Source organism: Aptenodytes patagonicus, chromosome 16 (assembly GCF_965638725.1).
Source record: "Aptenodytes patagonicus chromosome 16, bAptPat1.pri.cur, whole genome shotgun sequence".
Classification (NCBI taxonomy): Eukaryota; Metazoa; Chordata; class Aves; order Sphenisciformes; family Spheniscidae; genus Aptenodytes; species Aptenodytes patagonicus.
In genome coordinates, this window is record NC_134964.1 from 757,474 (window position 1) to 774,224 (window position 16,751).

The 16,751-nt window shown below is 53.9% G+C and overlaps 3 protein-coding genes across 4 annotated transcripts; 2 read left to right on the forward strand and 1 right to left on the reverse strand.

Moving 5' to 3' along the window:
- The first annotated feature begins 660 nt into the window (after positions 1-660).
- Positions 661-6,602, forward strand: LOC143168089 (uncharacterized). The gene is made up of 5 exons (XM_076354214.1): positions 661-732; positions 1,401-1,522; positions 3,531-3,629; positions 4,044-4,208; positions 5,548-6,602. Exons 1-5 carry the CDS (start codon positions 696-698, stop codon positions 5,692-5,694), a joined length of 570 nt encoding a protein of 189 aa, XP_076210329.1. The 5' UTR covers positions 661-695; the 3' UTR covers positions 5,695-6,602.
- Positions 6,603-7,117: 515 nt separating this feature from the next.
- MRPL27 (mitochondrial ribosomal protein L27) lies at positions 7,118-11,801 on the reverse strand. Of its 2 annotated transcripts, XM_076354215.1 has the most exons (5): positions 11,741-11,801; positions 10,830-10,865; positions 8,826-8,948; positions 7,999-8,066; positions 7,118-7,536 (listed from the first exon to the last, which is right to left on the reverse strand). In XM_076354215.1, exons 1-5 carry the CDS (start codon positions 11,760-11,762, stop codon positions 7,330-7,332), a joined length of 456 nt encoding a protein of 151 aa, XP_076210330.1. In that variant the 5' UTR covers positions 11,763-11,801; the 3' UTR covers positions 7,118-7,329. The 2 variants fall into 2 exon arrangements, with proteins under 2 accessions (XP_076210330.1, XP_076210331.1); XM_076354216.1 differs by lacking the exon at positions 10,830-10,865.
- Positions 11,802-11,846: 45 nt separating this feature from the next.
- On the forward strand, positions 11,847-16,607 carry EME1 (essential meiotic structure-specific endonuclease 1). The gene is made up of 8 exons (XM_076354213.1): positions 11,847-12,649; positions 12,732-12,859; positions 13,056-13,148; positions 13,601-13,722; positions 14,003-14,138; positions 14,662-14,777; positions 15,597-15,786; positions 16,149-16,607. The coding sequence occupies exons 1-8, from the start codon at positions 11,917-11,919 to the stop codon at positions 16,323-16,325; spliced, it is 1,695 nt and encodes a 564-aa protein (XP_076210328.1). The 5' UTR covers positions 11,847-11,916; the 3' UTR covers positions 16,326-16,607.
- The last annotated feature ends 144 nt before the right edge of the window (positions 16,608-16,751 follow it).

Sequence of the window (16,751 nt, forward strand, 5' to 3'; positions counted from 1 at the left end):
GGGCACCCCCCGGCGCCTGCAGGGCCGGAGCGGAGGGCGAGGGCTGGGAGCCTCCCGCAGCCCAGCCCGGCTTTCCCTCCCCAGGAGCGGGGGCAGCGCTGAGGCCGTTCCCTGCCCGCCGACCCGAGCCCGGGCAGTGCCGGGGAGCGACGCCCGGCCTGGCTGCGGCTCCCGGCTGCTGCTCGGCCGGAGCCGCGCGGACAGCGGTGCCCCGGTAACGCCGGCGCGGGGCCGCGTGGGGCTGGGGCACCCGCGGGCGAGCTGGGCCGGCCCGGGCGTGTCTCCGCCGGGGGCCGCTTGTCGCCGGAGCGGGGAGGACGGGAGAGCGCTGGCCCGGATCGGGGCCGCGTTTGCAGCGCGGTCGTGCCCGCCCGCCCCGGGCCCGCCCGCCCCGGGCCCCGCCCCGGGCCCCGCCCCGGGCCCCGCCGCGCCGCGTCGCCGCGGCAACCGCCGGCACCGCGTCCCATCCGGCGAGTGGAGCCAGCCCCGCCGGCGGCCAATGGGAGGCCGGCGGGGCGGGGCCGGACGCACGGCGCGGCCGCGGCGGCCCCGGGAGCGGCCCCGCCCCTCCCGGCCCGGCCCCGCCCCCCGGCCGACGGGGCGCGGGCAGCGGGCGGGGGCTGCCGGTAACGGGCGGCGGCGGGATGGCGCACCCCAGCGAGGCCTCGGCGCACACGGCGGCCGCCGGCGCGGCCATGGACAGCAACGTCCTGGCCATCGTCATCGCCGCGAGTGAGTGGCGGGCGGGGGCTCCGGCGGAGCGGGGTCGGGCGGGGGCGGCCGCCGCGGCGCGGGATCAGCCTCCGCCGTTGCCTCCCGGGGCGGCCTCGGGCTGTGCCGGCGAGACGACTCCCCCCGCCCCGGGGGCGGCCCGGGGGAGCGGCCGCCGCAGCCCCCGGTCCGTCTCCGGATCCCGGCTGGCTCCCGGGGCTGGGGGCCCGAGCGGGGCGGCGGGAGGGGTTGGCGGTGCCGGGTGGGCTCCGCGGAGCAGAGCGTGGGCCGGGTGGGAGCCGCGGGTTCCCGGAACGCCGGAGCGCTGGCGAACCGGGAGCCCCGGCCCCGGGCGGGAGGGTGCCGGGACCGCGGTCTGTGCGGGGGCTGGTCCCTGCTGCAGGGGGCTGGTCCCTGCTGCAGGGGTCCGGGGGTTGTTTTGGGTCCAGGACGGGGCTGAGCCCCTCTGGCTCTGCGGCTTGTCTCTGGTCTCGTAGGGAGAGAGAGGTGTTGGGCACGACGGGGCTTTTGGCGTCCTCGGGATGGGCAGCGGGCAAACCCGGCTTCTCTGGAGCTTTTCCAGGCTGCTCTTTGCCGAGACACCCGGAGGGCGAACGGGGAGGCGGCAGGGAGGCCCACGGACCCAGCGGGCCACCAGCTCATTTGCCTCCTCTCCCTTCCCCTGGCAGCGGTGTCCACCTCCGTCTTCATCGTGGCGGTCCTCGTCCTGCTGCTGCTCCTGTACCACCGGGACCCCATGTGCTGCCAGTTCCTCTGCTCCTGCCGCTTCTTCCAGACCCCCAGCCAGTATGTGAGTGTCCTCCCTCTCCTCCTCCTGCCTGCGAGTCCCCGGCTGCCCCCCGAGCTCTTGTTCCCTTGTGCTGGGGTCTGCGAGGCTGCATCGCCGGGCTCCCCTCCTGCAGCCTGGCTGGGCTCGCTGGTGGACGTGGGACCTCCGAGCGGAGCGGGGCTCTGCCTCCTCCTCGTTCCCACTCTACCCCAGAGATCCACCCACCCAGCCCTGCCTGGCTGTGCCGCCGGGGTAATATCTCCAAGGCCCGAGACTAGCAGGTTCCCCAGCTCCCCGTGCAGCTCGGGAGGGGTGTCCTCCTCCCCTGGCACAGTTGCGTGCGGGGCCGGGCTCTGTTTTACAGGGAAGGAGCCCAGCGGGGAAGGGGGCTGGAAGCTCAGGGCGAAGGCAGACAATGCCGCTCGCCAGCGCTCGCATCCCCGGCAACTGGCTCTCTTGTGCACAGCTCCCAGGTGCCGAGCAGCGAGAGACAAAGCCCTTTCGCTTGCATCTGTAATTTCCTGGGGCTGGCTTTCAAGTGGGAGAGTGGTGATGGATAAAGAGCAGCGTGGTTCAGCCAGCGCTGCCTTTGTGGTGGTGGCTGCCTGGGGAAAGCTCGGCTTCCAAAGGCCGCAGGGATGGCTGCTCAGGGGAGGGCTGTGGCTGCTGCTGCAGAGTCCCTGGGAGAAGAGGGGGCCTCCAGCCTCGGCGAGCAGGGGACAGAGAGCCTTGTGCCGCGAAAGGCAAATTTAACAGTCAGCGCAGGCTGGGAAGTCCCCAGCAGAAAGCACAGTGGGAATGGGCTGCGCTGCTGGTGTCCCCTGCCCGCTTCGCTGCGTCTGCTCCTTTCCCCCTCTTCCTCCCCGTTCCCTGTCCGTGGCACGCGTGGGGGAGAGGGCTCGGACGCCGCGCTCCTCGCCCTGCAGAGCTGCTCCCCAAGGCTGTGCAGGGTGTGCCGTGAGCTGCGGAGCCTTCGCCGTGCTTGGGCCTGGCTCGTGGTGGGCGGGTGGTTAAAGGAGAAGGCATCTTGCCTTTAGCAAAAGGCTGTGCGGACAGATGGATGTGGATGCGAAGAACTATATATGGAAAGGGAACGTATCTAGGACGTACTTCCACCAGAAAAAGTGAAGCGGTTGTAGTGGTGTGAGGCAGCTTTCAAGCAGGTGTAGTTGCGCTGGTTTTGCTAATCAGTTATTAAAACAAACAGTTGCAGCCCCAGCCAGCCCCGTTTCCTGCAGCTTCTGTAACTGCGCCGTAGGGCCGAGACGAACGGTTCCTCGGTTGTTAAGAGCAAAAGCGAATCTGTCATTCGCAGTCCCCCCTGGGAGTCCCTGGTTGCTCTGGGAGTCTCTGGACTGTTTTCTGCTGGCAGAGATGGGGCTTTTCTGAGAGCGAGGAACGTCCCCCAGCTCCAGTCCTGGCTCTGGCTCGAGGGGCTGCTCTCCGCGAGCGGGATCTCTGCTGTTGCTCAACACCTTGACAGGGAATCGAGTTTAACTGGAGCAAGACTGCTCGGGAGCAGAACAGCTATTGCTCTGCAGATTTGCTTGCTACATTATCCTGAAACGACTACCTCGGTAGATAAGCGTTTACAAATTCTGTAACCCTGAGCACGTGACGGAGCTCTTATCTACACTAGCGGAAGAGTTGGGCTGGTTTTTTGTTGTCCCCCAAAGAGAGATGGTTCTGCCGAGTCTGAATGAAACCCTGCCCTGGGCCCAGGCTGCTGTCCCTCCGGCTGTGCTGCGTAGCGGCGCCAGCTGGCTTGGGCCCTTCGAGCGGGTCCCGCGCTGCCCGGTGAGGATGTGCCCGAGCTGTCGGTGTCGGTAAACAGGCAGGCGGAGGTTGGCTGCCAGCGGCAAGAGCCGCATGAGCCAAATGGGCAGAGGTAGCGGTTCTCCCCCCTCCCCGCCCAGAGTCCCGCTTCCCAGGCTGTCCCGAGTGAGCTGGCTGAGCTCCGCTCGCTGCCGGGCAGGATGTGAGGGATTTCGGCTCTGCTCACGCCCTCCTCCCTGACCCCTCGTTACAGGACTGCCCCCCGCCCTACTTCAGCAGCAGCCAGCGGCTGGTGGGTCCCCAGTGCGGAGCGTCGCGGCTGGAGAGCGCTGCCGAGAACCCTGGCGTGCAGGTGACGGCTGGGTCCCTGATGGGAGCTGGGAGGGAAACGGTAGCAAAGATGCTGGTTATGGGGACCTGGGGCATAGGGAGAAGGTGCTGGACAGCAGGAGCAACTTTGGGAAGTGCTGTTGGTATGTAAAAACCTGGAGGAGGGCGTGGGGGGCAGGGATACTGCAGAGGACACCACGGTGCCCTGAGGTGTTTGGGCATGAAGTGCCAGGCAGATCCCTCGGGGCCTGGGATTTGCAAAGCAGGTCGTGGTGTAATTACCTCCCGGGAGGGAGGATTTCCTCTCTCGGGGTCCAAGGAAGGGCACCCACAACTTTGAACCCTGAAGTAACTTGAGGTGGCACCAGGCCATGAACTTCCAGCGAAGAGAGCCACTGCCGCGCTGACCTTTCTCTTCCGGGCTGGGCATTTCTAGGGAGACGAGCTGTTCTGCGTCGGACCTCCCAGCAGCTACCAGCTCCCTTCCTGGGAGCAGCCCCGCTTGCCAAGCTACGAGAGCGTGCGGAAGAAAGATCGCCAGCGGGAAATCCATCAGATGATTGCCGAGAGGTTTGGGCTGTGGGCAGAGCCCTCCCAGGAGGTGAGCTCTCCCTCCCCTGCACGAGGGTGCTGGCAGAGGCCCGGGGGGCAGTCCCCCCTCCGGTCTGTATCTGGGTCTTGCTTCAGCAATTTGCAGTAGCTAAGGACTCTGTTCTCTGCGATTGCCTTTCTCTGATAGCCTTTATCTCTGGGAAGGGCACAAAGTGTACCAGGAGGCTCCTTTTGTGTACATTTGTGCTGGTTAATGATCGATCTCTCCCCGTGCGTTTGCAGAAATGCCTGTGCCAGGAGGCAGGGTAGAGCTGCTGATGAAAGGGCAGGCCCTTCAGATCATCTGCTTGGTACAAGCCCAAGCTGGGAATGTTATTTTTAGATCTGTAAGGCTTCCACGGTTTCTTGCTCCCTTCTCCCTGCAGGACACCTCTGGGAGGCCCCTCGCTATTACCTTGAAGTGTTTATGGCTTATTTATAAGCAGGAGGCTTTGCCTGTTACGGCATTTAAGATTTGCACTCCTGCAACAGAATAGAGAAAAGCGAGTGCGTCTGCCAAGTAGGTCCTGTGGCAGCGGCCCGAGAGACTCCTGTTGAACAAAGAGACCTCATTGACTAAAGCAGGACAGAAACATTTGAAACCCAGAGTAGAGCACTAAAGGTTCACTGATTTACCTGGATTTTGGGCTCTTAAAGCTGCACCGTAAAGTTTGGCATAGTCAGCACTTGCTGCTCGGTGTTTGGAGCTGTAACTAATGATACCTGCCCTGAAACCAGAGCACCGAGGGCACAGGAGAGTAAAGCCCCCAAGGACGAGCAGCTGAGGAACTGCAATGAGAGCTCTTCCACAACATCCCTGTGCCACTCCCGTCTCTTCTTATGGGGACAAAGCTAGCCCAGCTCTGACAACATAAACGTAACGACAGCCCAGCGGTTCCTCTCTGCTGCTGTGCTTGCTAACAAAACCTGGGTAGAAAGCCTGGTTTGGAGGTGCTTGTATAAATCCCAGTAATTGGTCCTTGGTCAAAGGAAAGCAAACAACAGTTCCGTTTTAACAAAAGTCAAGTCTTTTCTGGCCTTGTGCCAAGTAGTGACAAGTCCTTGAAGGGGGACAGGGAAGAGCAGGAGCCCAGCACAGAGAGTGTGAGGGGGGAGCAGGTGGAATGTGCCCCTCCAGTGGATTCCTGCCCTGCTGTGTTGCAAACTGCTGCTAAGAACTCATTTTCCAGGTGTTCATCTAGCCAGCAGCTCACTGCTCTGAGGACTGCAGGAATTTAATTTCAGGCTGGTGGTGGTTGTGAGCCCTGTCAGCCGCTCTGTAAGAAGAGGTGGGATAATCTCCCGGTTATTTCTGATCATCTGTAATGCTCTTCCTCTCCCCTCAATAGATGCCGCCTCCCTACGAGCATGCTCTGAGGCATCCTCCAGCTTTCTCAGGAACAGTAATAAGCTCGGAGACCTTGGACAGACGTGGTGTGCCAGACCCTTTCCAGGCCCCTCTCAGCTGCCAAACTCAGCGAAACACGGACGTATAAGGCCTCGGCCTCCACGTACTGCTGCTTCCTGTGGCGTCAGCGACGGAAGTGCCTGTGACATCGTTCTCGTCTGCAGGGAACAGCCGAACCTCAGACCTCCGCAATCAGCCGAGACACAGGCAAGTCAGACCCAGCCAGCGGAGACATCCCTCCCGCAGCACCAGGACAACCACGGAGCCACCGCCAGGTATCGCACTCTGAGCAGAGCAACCAGGGATGCCCGCTCGCTCTTCTTTGGCAAACGTACCGTTACCAAAGGTGACGGACCAGCTGCTTGCTTCTACACGAGGAGCAAAGCCAAGGTGAAGGTCTGCTCAGGCAGAGCTCCTCCAGGCAGCTGCTGTTATCATACCTCTGTGAGGCAAGCACTGCCCGGCGTGCCAAGGATCAGACCTCGGACAGTGGTCACGTTGTGCTACTTCACTTACTTCTTAGGTTGTAAAATGTTTTACTTTATTGGTGTATTGGGTACCAGGTGGGGATCCTCACCTGTGAGCGGCAGAATGAACCTGCATCGCAGCATCGCTGTGTGCTCTCACAGCAACGGTCATCTGTGACTGAGAGCAATTTTGTATGGACTTCAGGTAGATTCAGAGAGGCTACAGGGGCTGTGTCACCCGCTGTATGCAAATAGCAACCACCGAGATGAACCGTGTGACTGGATGTGCAAGCTGGGAAAGGACAGAAGCATGGACAAAATAATAGCTGGTGGTCTCCATGAAGAACGTAAAGCAAAGGTGGACGTGTGGCTGACCCAGTCTTCCTAGTCGTCTTCTGCAGAGCAGACAATCTAATAACATCAACACTGGTGCCCTTCCACCACCAATTTTGATAACCTGTTTTCTACTGCAGAGCCAATGTCTCAAATTGTTTACAAACCTGTAGATAAAATGAGATCAGTTTGGCCACAGGGCATTTGGGCTCCTTTCTTTCGAGCAACATAAGCTCAAAAATGTCACGGAATGACTCGGGGAAGAGAAAAGGATAAATCTTCTGGATTATGGCTTTGTGATACACCACCAGCCACTGAGCTTCAAATACCAGGCACTCTAAAATTAGTCACGAGTGTGCTTTACAAGTGTGAACTTGCCTCACGTGGCTAGTAAATGAAACACTTTCAGATATTTGAGTTAATCATTGAGGTGAGTTAGATAGAAGGAAAAAAACTAGCTTTCTGGGATGCAGTTAGGTGCAAATGGAAAAGGATCTGTTCTGCGGTATTTTGAATTAAGATACAACTATAACAGTAATGTCTAAAAATGAATAAAAATAGATAGAGGGAATTATTAGTGGGACAAGTACTGACGTAAGAGTGACTGTAGAGAGAACTCATCCAGCGGCACGACGGAACAGGTTCTGCAGAGTAAGGCAGCTCGATACTAAATGAATATGTAAGTAACATATTCTACGAAGAGCCAAGACCTTCAGCAGCCCCACAGCATTTATTAAACACTCTTACAAACGCCAGCAGGTGATCCCAGTGCCTGAACACTGACCACGTGTGCTTTAGGAGCAAGAAAAAGTCCTAAACTGGTATCTTCAGAGCTAGACTATTCCTGTCCTCGGATGCCAGTCCAGCTGGAGTGGTCTGTCCCAGCCGCTCCTTCCCACCCGTCCCTACATGACGCAGGAGGCTCAGAGCATGGTGACCAGTTTAAAGCTTCCTACTTCTGCGGTAGGGATAACATTGATAAAGGTTTTATAAAGAATTGCTCCTTTGGGTAGACGACAGATCACTTCCCTGCTCTCGCTGCTGCGGGGCGGAGGTACGTAGACCTCTTTGGTGTATCTCACAATCCCATCCTCCAGGGCGTAGAGTGTCTTGTTACGGCCCATCCCCACCTGGGGGAGGATGAGAAGTGTTAGCAAGCAAAGGCTGGAGGTCCACCACTAAAGCAGATCTGATCGTTGGTCTGCCTCGTTTGATAACCTGGCTTCAACAGCATCTGTTGCTTTGTATTTTAAAATAAAAGACGACCATGCTGTTTGCTTCCAGCAGTCAGTACGCAATGGTGCTCATTACAAGGGAGAAGATACCGATTCTACCCTGAAGCACAAGAACACAGAAGTGTTTGGGGATATCCATAACTTTCAGTCCTTTCCTCAGTCACGTGGGCACAAGTGTGACTCTGAGCAGGCTCTGTGACTAAGAAATACCAGGTAATGACACCCAATTTCAGGATTATATAGCATATAGGGAAGAGCATTAAAAACTAGCTTGAGGGAGAGGAGGCACTGAGTACAGGACTCTGTTGCGGGCTGCTGTTCTCCGAGAACCAAGGGAGAGATGGAAAAGCAACTTACATGAGCCCCTGGATGCCAGCGTATCAACCGCTGCGTAGCCAAGATATTGCCTGCGTGCACAAATGCACCTGCAACAGAGTGACAGAGTCAGACTACAGAGAAACAGAGCTCCCCGAAGCCCTGGCAGAACACAAATGGTTCCAGGACTTACAAAACCCAGCTTTCTGGGGGAATTTTCTAAGGAAAAATTACTTCAAATGTTAAAAGCATCTAAACAAAAATGCTGTTAGCAGGAAATAAAGGGCAATTGATATACAATGGCAAAGAGCAATTCTAGTCTTTGAAAAGGTTACTTCTAGGGTACAGAGCATTTTGTGGTTGCTGAAGGCATTTGTTTTATTACTGTTTATTACTGTTTATTATTGATATGTTTTCATCAGCAAAGCTAATAATTATTAAGCACTCAGCTGCAAGAATCTGTACTTTGGCTTCTGCTAAGCCTCATCATTCTCCCCTTTGTAAACATTGAAAATGCCCAGCTTTTCAACACAGCGTGGGGGGAAAGTGCACTTGAGTTATTAGGTGTCCCACAGCGTACCCTCCTCCCAGGCTCTCCAGGGCGGCAAAGTTGCAATCAAAGTACATTTTCTGTAGGCAATTTCGGCTGGCCGCTCGTGGGCCTGTCTGCGAGGGAGGCTGACTCACCCTGCCCTCCCGCCAGCTACCCTTGATCACGAGGTTTCACTGAACCTCCCCTTTCCTTTCTCCTGGAAGAGCGCGCTGGCCACCTCCTACTGAAATGCTCAACAACTGACACCCGTACCAGGGCAGAAGCTGTGAAGAATGCAATGAAACACAAATAAGACTCAGCAGATACTCAGACCTACCTTCCACTTTTTTGAATCCATAGCGCTTCCCAGGGCTGCGGCCACCTAAATTTTTTGAGCTGCCTCCAGTTTTCTTAGAAGCACATCTGACAGCAACCAGGCTTGTTTGTGGAGCAGTTAGAACTAGGTTCGGAGCAAGAACAACAACATCATCATTATCAGCTTAAAAAAAACCCCTATTACACATGCTTTCTTTTTTCATAGAATCATAGAATCATTAAGGTTGGAAAAGACCTCTAAGATCGAGTCCAACCGTCGACCCAACACCACCATGCCCACTAAACCATGTCCCTAAGCGCCTCATCTACACGTCTTTTAAATACCTCCAGGGATGGGGACTCAACTACTTCCCTGGGCAGCCTGTTCCAATCTTTAACCACTCTTTCAGTAAAGACATTTTTCCTCACGTCCAATTTAAACCTCCCCTGGTGCAACTTGAGGCCATTTCCTCTCGTCCTATCACTTGTTACTTGGGAGAAGAGACCGACCCCCACCTCGCTACAACCTCCTTTCAGGGAGTTGTAGAGAGCGATGAGGTCTCCCCTCAGCCTCCTCTTCTCCAGGCTAAACAACCCCAGTTCCCTCAGCCGCTCCTCATCAGACTTGTTCTCCAGGCCCCTCACCAGCCTCGTTGCCCTTCTCTGGACACGCTCCAGCACCTCGACGTCCTTCTTGGAGTGAGGGGCCCAAAACTGAACACAGTATTCGAGGTGCGGCCTCACCAGGGCCGAGTACAGGGGCACGATCACTTCCCTACTCCTACTGGCCACACTCTTTCTGATACAGGCCAGGATGCCATTGGCCTTCTTGGCCGCCTGGGCACACTGCCGGCTCATGTTCAGCCGGCTGTCGACCAGCACCCCCAGGTCCTTTTCCGCCAGGCAGCTTTCCAGCCACTCTTCCCCAAGCCTGCAGCGCTGCATGGGGTTGTTGTGGCCGAAGTGCAGGACCCGGCACTTGGCCTTGTTGAACCTCATACAGTTGGCCTCGGCCCATCGATGCAGCCTGTCCAGGTCCCTCCGCAGAGCCTTCCTACCCTCCAGCAGATCAACGCTCCCGCCCAATTTCAGATTTAAAGGATGTCAGTTAATGCAGGCTTTAAAACTAAAGGCAAAAGAAAGCTCTGAGGGAAAAAAAAAAAACCAACTTCCAAGATAAACGATAATTAGACCACCATGGCCTAAGTCCCCTGCAAAGAGGCCACATCTCAAGTACTGCTGCTGCCCAGGGAGGAATAAAACCCTTGGCAACGATGTTAAAGGACATGCACAAATTCCTGTTTCAGCACGGCCTTGTGAAATAAGGTACAGCAGTTACCGGTTGCTGTGGATTGGCCTTACACTGCTTTGAGAAAAGACAAGTTGTGATCTCTGTTTCAGTTTCCTCTTTGATCGAATAGCATTTACTTACACGGTAATATTTTGAAATCTTACAAATGAGAAGACTCCAATTCAGGACAATATATAAGCATATATAGACTTGCTATCCTGAACATACTAATTGAAGCATTTTGTGCAAATCCTTGAGTTACAATCAGGACAAGTCAAGGAGAAAAAAAAAAAAAATCAGTTGTTACAGACACTGATTATCTCTGGAACACGAAATATTATTCACACCACAAACTTCTTCCTTAAACAAACAAACAAACAAACAGAAGACATTGACAGAAAACACATTGGTTTTCTTATCAAAAAAGCTGACCCTCTAGTGAACTTCGCTCTGTACAAAAAAGTGATTGCGATATTAGTCCTTTATAAAAATCTCTTCAGTACCTCCTTTCATGCAGTTAGCAGGCAAATACAATTTTTCTGAATCCCTCTATTCAACCTCTTAAGCAGCAAGTTAGTATGGAAGAGTGGTTATCATAACATTCTTCTTTTCTTACCCTGACTAAAACCACTGGATTAATTTAATCTTAATTACATTATTATACTCAGCGAGCTAGAAGTATTGTTGAGACAAGGGAAATTGCTCGACAAAGAACTATTAATTTCAGGATCTTACCCATTAAGTAAAAGAAAGGCTCTGAGACTTGACAAACTACAGGGAAGTAGGCAAAGGTGAACGAGAGTTACAGTTTCATATACACAAGTTCTACGAAGTTATAGTCCAATCAACTTTTATAAAAAAAAACCTCCAACAGGTTGATTCCAGGGTTACATTTGGTGTTGCATGGAAGCAGCTTGCTAACAAAAAAAACGAACCTCAAAGCATCAGACTTGCGGGGAAAAGCGGTTATCTAAAGACTGAGACAGAGAGTTTGTAACTCAATTGAAGTCATGATGGAAATCAGTGGAAAAACTTCACAACTCTGACGTCCCACCGAAGAAACCACGAGAATATTTATGCCTGTAACACTTCTAGATTAAAAAAAGGGATTTTTAAAGCCTCCCGACTATAGCGTTGTGCAAGGAGAGAGCAGCACTCCTCACTGTTTGGTCCCTACCTAGCGCACACGAGTACCGTTTTCCCAAAGATGATTTTTTCCACCATGAGGGCAGTCAAGCAGCAGCACAGAGAGGCTGTGCCGTCCCGATCCCTGGAGATTTTCGAGGCCAGAAGGGATGAAACCTCCAGCACCTCGGCCCCACCTCAGAGCTGACCCTGCTTTCAGCGGGTTGCACTGTGAACCCGAGCACTGTGCACCTGAGGCCCCTTCCCGCATGAATGACCCCGCGACGCGGTAGCGCTAGGGCCCGAAACCCTCCCATTTCACCACAGCACCGCCTCAGCCGAGCCGCGGCCCGAGGTAAAGGCGAAGGCCTCGACCCCGAGCTACCGGCAGTGATCTCCCGCGGGGCACCCCCTCCCCAGCTCAGCCTCCCGCCCCACGGCCGGACCACCCTCCCTACCCCGCGGAGGGGTGAAGCTGGAGGTGGTGGAGGTGGCGGTGGTGGGGGTAAGCCCTCACTCACACAGCCGCGGCAGCGCCGCCATTTTCCTCAGCGCCGCCGCCTCTTCTTCCTCTTCCGGCGGGAGGGCGGGGCGCGCGCGTTCGGACCGACCGCCACCCGCGCGAGCTTCCCGCGCGGCGGGCGCCGTTCGCGCTCTTCCCTCAGGCGCCCGGGGCTTTACCTCGGGGGAAAGCGGGATGGCGGAGAGCGAGCCGAGGTCTGGGGAGAGCGACGAGGAGGAGCTGCCTACCTTAGCCTCTCTGCTGCAGCCCACGCCGCCGCCGCCGCCGCCCGGCGGGTTGGGCCGCCGGCGGTCCTCGTCCCCCGCTCCCAAGCCGGGGGGGGCGGCGGGGGTGGTTGTGGTGGTGAGCAGCGGGAGCGAAGAGGAGGAGGAGGAGGAGGTGGAGGAGGAGGAGGTGGAGGTCGTCCCTCTGCCCGAGAGGATCAAGAGGAGGGTGGAAGCAAGGAGGGAGGCGGCTTTTGGGCCCCCCCAGCCGGGCGGTGGGGATGCAGCAGGGGGAGCTGGCCTTTGTGCTAGCGCTGACCTGCGGGCCCCTGGCGGCGGAGGGCCGCAGGAGGCCCTGGTGTCCTCCGGAGAAGTGTCTCGTGGCAGCCAAAACGGCACGCGCGGTGTCGAGAGGCCCTCTTTGTGCCCGCTGCCAGCCTCTCGGTCTGACTCCGCAGACCAGCCTAATAGGCTCCCGGTAAGCGGAGCAAGCCCAGAAACACCCCCCCCTCCCAAGAAGCCAAAATGTAGTCAGAAGGAAAGGGAGGCAATCTGCCAGGCTGCGTGGCAGAGGAGGAAGGAGCGAGAAGCACAGAGGAGGCAGCAGGAGGAGGAAAAAGAGAGGAAGAGGGCCCTTGCCAAGATGCTGAAAGCTCAACGACCAGGGGAGTGCCAGAAATACATAACGGTGGTGCTAGATCCAGGTACTTGTCCTCACAGCCTGCACCTGCCTTATATTGACTGTCAGTTCTTGCTGTGGAGGCCTGACCCATGCACTGATTTCAGTTCTCTTACAGGTAGAAGGTGGTGGACAGATCCTTTGTGCTTTGCAGGCTGCGAATTATTCCTGTGTGGTTGAGAGTCAGGCTGTTCCCTGCAGCATCACCTGGAGGAGAAAGACTGTGTCATCTCAGGTGTGGGAACAAAATCTCGATGTTCTTGCCCTTGTTTCCCTCTTTTATTTGCACTCATTAGTAATTGTATTTAGCAACCCAAGTAAACACCTTCTAATCTTCTCCCTGCCTCAGAGGTCTGAGTGGGAGCACCAGTTTGAGTGAGTGAATTATAAACAGGCTGTTGGTCTGGCTGTTTGTTTTCGTATCCGGACAGATAGCAGAGGGAGATGAATGGACAGAAGAACCAAATGTCCTGGTCCTGCTTCGCTTGGAGGAGTTTTTGTCCATGGTTCACAACTACAAACAAGTGAGAGTGCTTAGGACTTTGGTGCTCTTGAACACGCCTTGCTGTAAGGGTGGTGGTTGTCATCCCTCTTCGTGGCAGGAAGGTTGTGATGTGGGATGGAGCTATGGTTTCAGTAAACCAGAAATCTGGTTTTAGAAGCCATTAATGGATCAAAAACACTAGGGTTGTATAATGCAAAGTTCTGACAGGCTTTAGTTACAATTTTTCACAGATTTTTGAAGAGGTAACATTGTCAGATCAAGTGGGATTTTTTTTTTTTTAATTTTTTATTTTTTATTTCTTTCTGCCATAACTTTATACTGAATCAAGTATATTGCCTGCTTGCCCCTGAAGAGCTGTGTGAGCAGAGTTTTTCATCTGCAGACCCAGCTGTGAAACTGGAGCCATAGGTTGCTAGGCTTGCATGTGTAACTCAGAATGGTTTAACTCCTTTTTTCCGTTGATCTTTGCAGGAGGCCCGTGGCTGTACAGAAGGACAGAAGGAGACTCTACAGAGCTATATAGCTCATGTGATGGAGAAAATGCCGGGGAAAATTCTGGCACTGGCAGTAGCTGAAGTAGAAGATTATTTCAGGTTAAACTTTCTTCCCTCCAGAAAGGTTTCTGTGTTGTCTCTGGCCTTGGAAAGTGCCATAGGTGTTTACATTAAGTCCTTCTAGCAAAGACCAGAGCATGAGAGGTATTCCCACCCAGAGCTGCTCCACTATTTGTTATATAGAAACAGAAGCAAAGGTCCATCCAGCCTGTCACCACAGTGACCAATGGGAAATACCTGGGGAAATGCTCTTCCCCAGTCTTACTTTACTTACAGTCTTACTTTTTAAGAACTCCCAGTCTTACTTTGCTCTTCTTAGGTGTCTCAGAGTTCAGTCAAAAAAGAGACTGCGACAGGCAGCAGTGAATGGAAACCAAGAAGAGGAACAGGGAAAACGGAGAAAAAAGGAAGTTAAGGATTCTGGCCTGGAGATAACCAGAATGGACGTGGAAGAAGTGAGTACCTTTAGAACAGGCATGCAGCCGTCATCTCTTGTTGTCTGCCATTGTTTGAACATCTGACCCAATCACACACTCCTGGACGGGGGCAGTCAGCCTCCATTAGTCCGTGTGTCTGTGGACAGAGCTCTCTGGGTTCAGTTACGTACCTGCTCTCCCACGGACTGACGTGTCTCATTCACCTTGATTCTGCTGTCAATCTCGGTTAGCACCTCTCGCCCTTCGGGGCCTGCTGTCAAAGCACATCAGTGCTGCCCTGGGCTGGGTGGCCTGCCTGTAACGAGAGCCTGCTGCTGAGGAGCTGCGGCAGCTGAAATGGTGCTAAACTGATACTAACTGGCAGGAGCAGGCTGCCCCCAAATACTTCAGTGCCTTAAATTAACTGTTGCCGACACAGGGAGAGAGTGGATGTTCTTGGCCTGTAGCAAGACGTTGTGACCCTTTTTTGTTTCAGACAAGAGTGGGGTTTGATGTGAGAAGATCTATTTTTCCATTTGTTGTTTCCAATGATGTTTTACAGGCCTTGGTGGATCTGCAGCTGTGCAAACAAGTCCAAGTCAGCTTTTTTGAGAGCTGGGAGGAGCTTGGAGAATTTGCCACTATGTTCACAAAAGCTGTAGCTGAAGCACCGTTCAAGTGAGTAAGCAGATGAGGTTTGGTCCTATCTTTGGAGTGGCTGCACTTTCACAGTTACTGGGAGGGAATAGCAGGTACGTGGCTGTACTTCAGTACAACAGAGTACAGTGATTTTTAAAGGAGCAGGCGACAGAGAGCAGCTGCTAATGCAGCTCCTTCAACACAGGGTTAGTTCTTGGAAACCGATGTCCGGCCTGGGGTGGGGTGAGGACAGACCCTGGTTTCACGTTGGAGTCTTGACATCAAGTAAAGCTCTTGCTCTCGGTCTGATTTTAGGAGGGGGAAGGGAATGCAAGTAGGGTTGGGCTCTTACAGCACCAGCTTTTCTTCTTCAGTATGTAACCAAGAGAGATGTTACTGAGACTGAACCATTTAGCTGCTTCCATTGATAAGGAAGGACAGCAGCATGTTGCACAGTGATAGCTAAGCAAGCCATCTTGTGCAGTCTCGCACAATTCTAGCATTCCCGTCGCAGCAGCTGCTGTATTTTACATCTCAGCCATGAGAAGAGATGAGATGTCATTAAAAATGACATGTAAAAGTGTTTTATTATGGTTGACAGTCAGAAAGGGAATTCTTGTTTACCACTTTGTATGCGTGTTGGCTTGTGGCAGGATTGCTCCCAAGTACAGGATTGTTTCTTTTTCAGGATATCTGGGTCTTAAACAAGGAAATTGGCAGTGCATGTAAAGAAAATAGGGTCAAGTGAGAAATGGTGCTCTGTCTTCTCTCTCGGGCTATGTGACAACAGATGCAGGAATAGGATTTTCTTCATAGCCTCATTGTCTCATTTGCTTTCCCATTCTTTGTTCTCCCTAGGCGAGAGCGAGAGAAGACGGGGTTCTCTTTCTACTTAGAGAAGGGGTGGTGCAGAGGGGTGAAGGTGGATCATTCCGGAAAGGGTCTCTTGGAAGTTTGGAAGAGGCAGATACAACAATTTAACCGGGTCAGCCTCGAGACGGCTGAGGCTGTTGTGTCTGCCTACCCTTCTCCTCAGCTTCTGAACCAGGTGAGGATGCCTCAGGAATACTGAGTACTGTGTGCAGAGAGCCAACTGATGTAAGGAGTGGAAGAAATCATTGAATTGGCATTAAACTTGACACGATGATTCTGTATGAGCTGTTCAGTAAGGCAGTGAAGGAACCGATTCCCTGGCACCCATTGCTCTGGCTTTACAGAGCAGACTACTGGGGGAGCAGTATTGGTTCTGCATCAGCCTCTAAGCTCACAAATGAGATCTGGGGAGGGACCAGGTGGAAAATGAGTGTACACTGTGAAAGGGTAGAGCAGTCAGAGGTGCATAGCTTTGATTATTTTTTTGAGCAACGGGTGCAAATGGATGATACCGTTGTTCCTTTGTGTTGCTTTTAGGCCTATAGCAGATGCTCCTCGGAGCAGGAGCGGGAAAACATGCTGGCTAATATCCTTGTGCGCCGCGGTGACGGTGTGACAGCCACCTCCCGGCGGATCGGACCAGAACTCTCCCGACGAATCTACCTGCAGATGACTTCCCACGATCCCGATCTCTACTTGGATTTCACTGGGTAGCCCCAGGGAATGAGGATTTTACTGTTTGCCTGGTTTAAGTATTCAGCTTCCTTCTGGGGAGAAGTGCTTAGATAACAAATAGAGTCACTGATCCTCATTTAAAGACTTAAAAGACATTTAGTCTTTATTGTAGGAGAAGAAGATTGGGTAAAATTGCTGAATGGCTGGAGTTTACACAAGGAAGATGGTGAACATCTTCCATAAGAGCATGAGTTGGACACAGCTTACAGTACTGATAGTTCCTTTTATTTGTCTTCCTAGGGAATAAATAATTTTTAATAATAATAATGATCTTTGCTTCTTAACATGCTGTCTTGAATATAGGCAGGTATGTCATTTGTTGAAGGCAATACTTTCTACTGCTAAACTACAAGGAGTTATCTTCTCTCTCCAGCGTGAAAGATCCTAATGCTAAAAGCAACGTGG

What these genes read in the sequence shown, in the direction of transcription:
- LOC143168089 (XM_076354214.1), top strand. Translation starts at nt 696, where the DNA reads ATGGACAGCAACGTCCTGGCCATCGTCATCGCCGCGA. An exon ending in GGCCATCGTCATCGCCGCGA is followed by an intron (nt 733 to 1,400) that starts GTGAGTGGCGGG and finishes TTCCCCTGGCAG; the next exon opens with CGGTGTCCACCTCCGTCTTC. An exon ending in GGGCAGAGCCCTCCCAGGAG is followed by an intron (nt 4,209 to 5,547) that starts GTGAGCTCTCCC and finishes TCCCCTCAATAG; the next exon opens with ATGCCGCCTCCCTACGAGCA.
- MRPL27 (XM_076354215.1), bottom strand. Translation starts at nt 11,762, where the DNA reads ATGGCGGCGCTGCCGCGGCTGT. An exon ending in GCCTTTCTTTTACTTAATGG is followed by an intron (nt 8,949 to 10,829) that starts GTAAGATCCTGA and finishes CTCCGAACCTAG; the next exon opens with TTCTAACTGCTCCACAAACA. An exon ending in GCTGGCATCCAGGGGCTCAT is followed by an intron (nt 7,537 to 7,998) that starts GTAAGTTGCTTT and finishes ATCCTCCCCCAG; the next exon opens with GTGGGGATGGGCCGTAACAA.
- EME1 (XM_076354213.1), top strand. Translation starts at nt 11,917, where the DNA reads ATGGCGGAGAGCGAGCCGAGGTCTGGGGAGAGCGACGAGGAGGAGCTG. An exon ending in TGGTTCACAACTACAAACAA is followed by an intron (nt 13,149 to 13,600) that starts GTGAGAGTGCTT and finishes TGATCTTTGCAG; the next exon opens with GAGGCCCGTGGCTGTACAGA. An exon ending in GAAGTAGAAGATTATTTCAG is followed by an intron (nt 13,723 to 14,002) that starts GTTAAACTTTCT and finishes TGCTCTTCTTAG; the next exon opens with GTGTCTCAGAGTTCAGTCAA.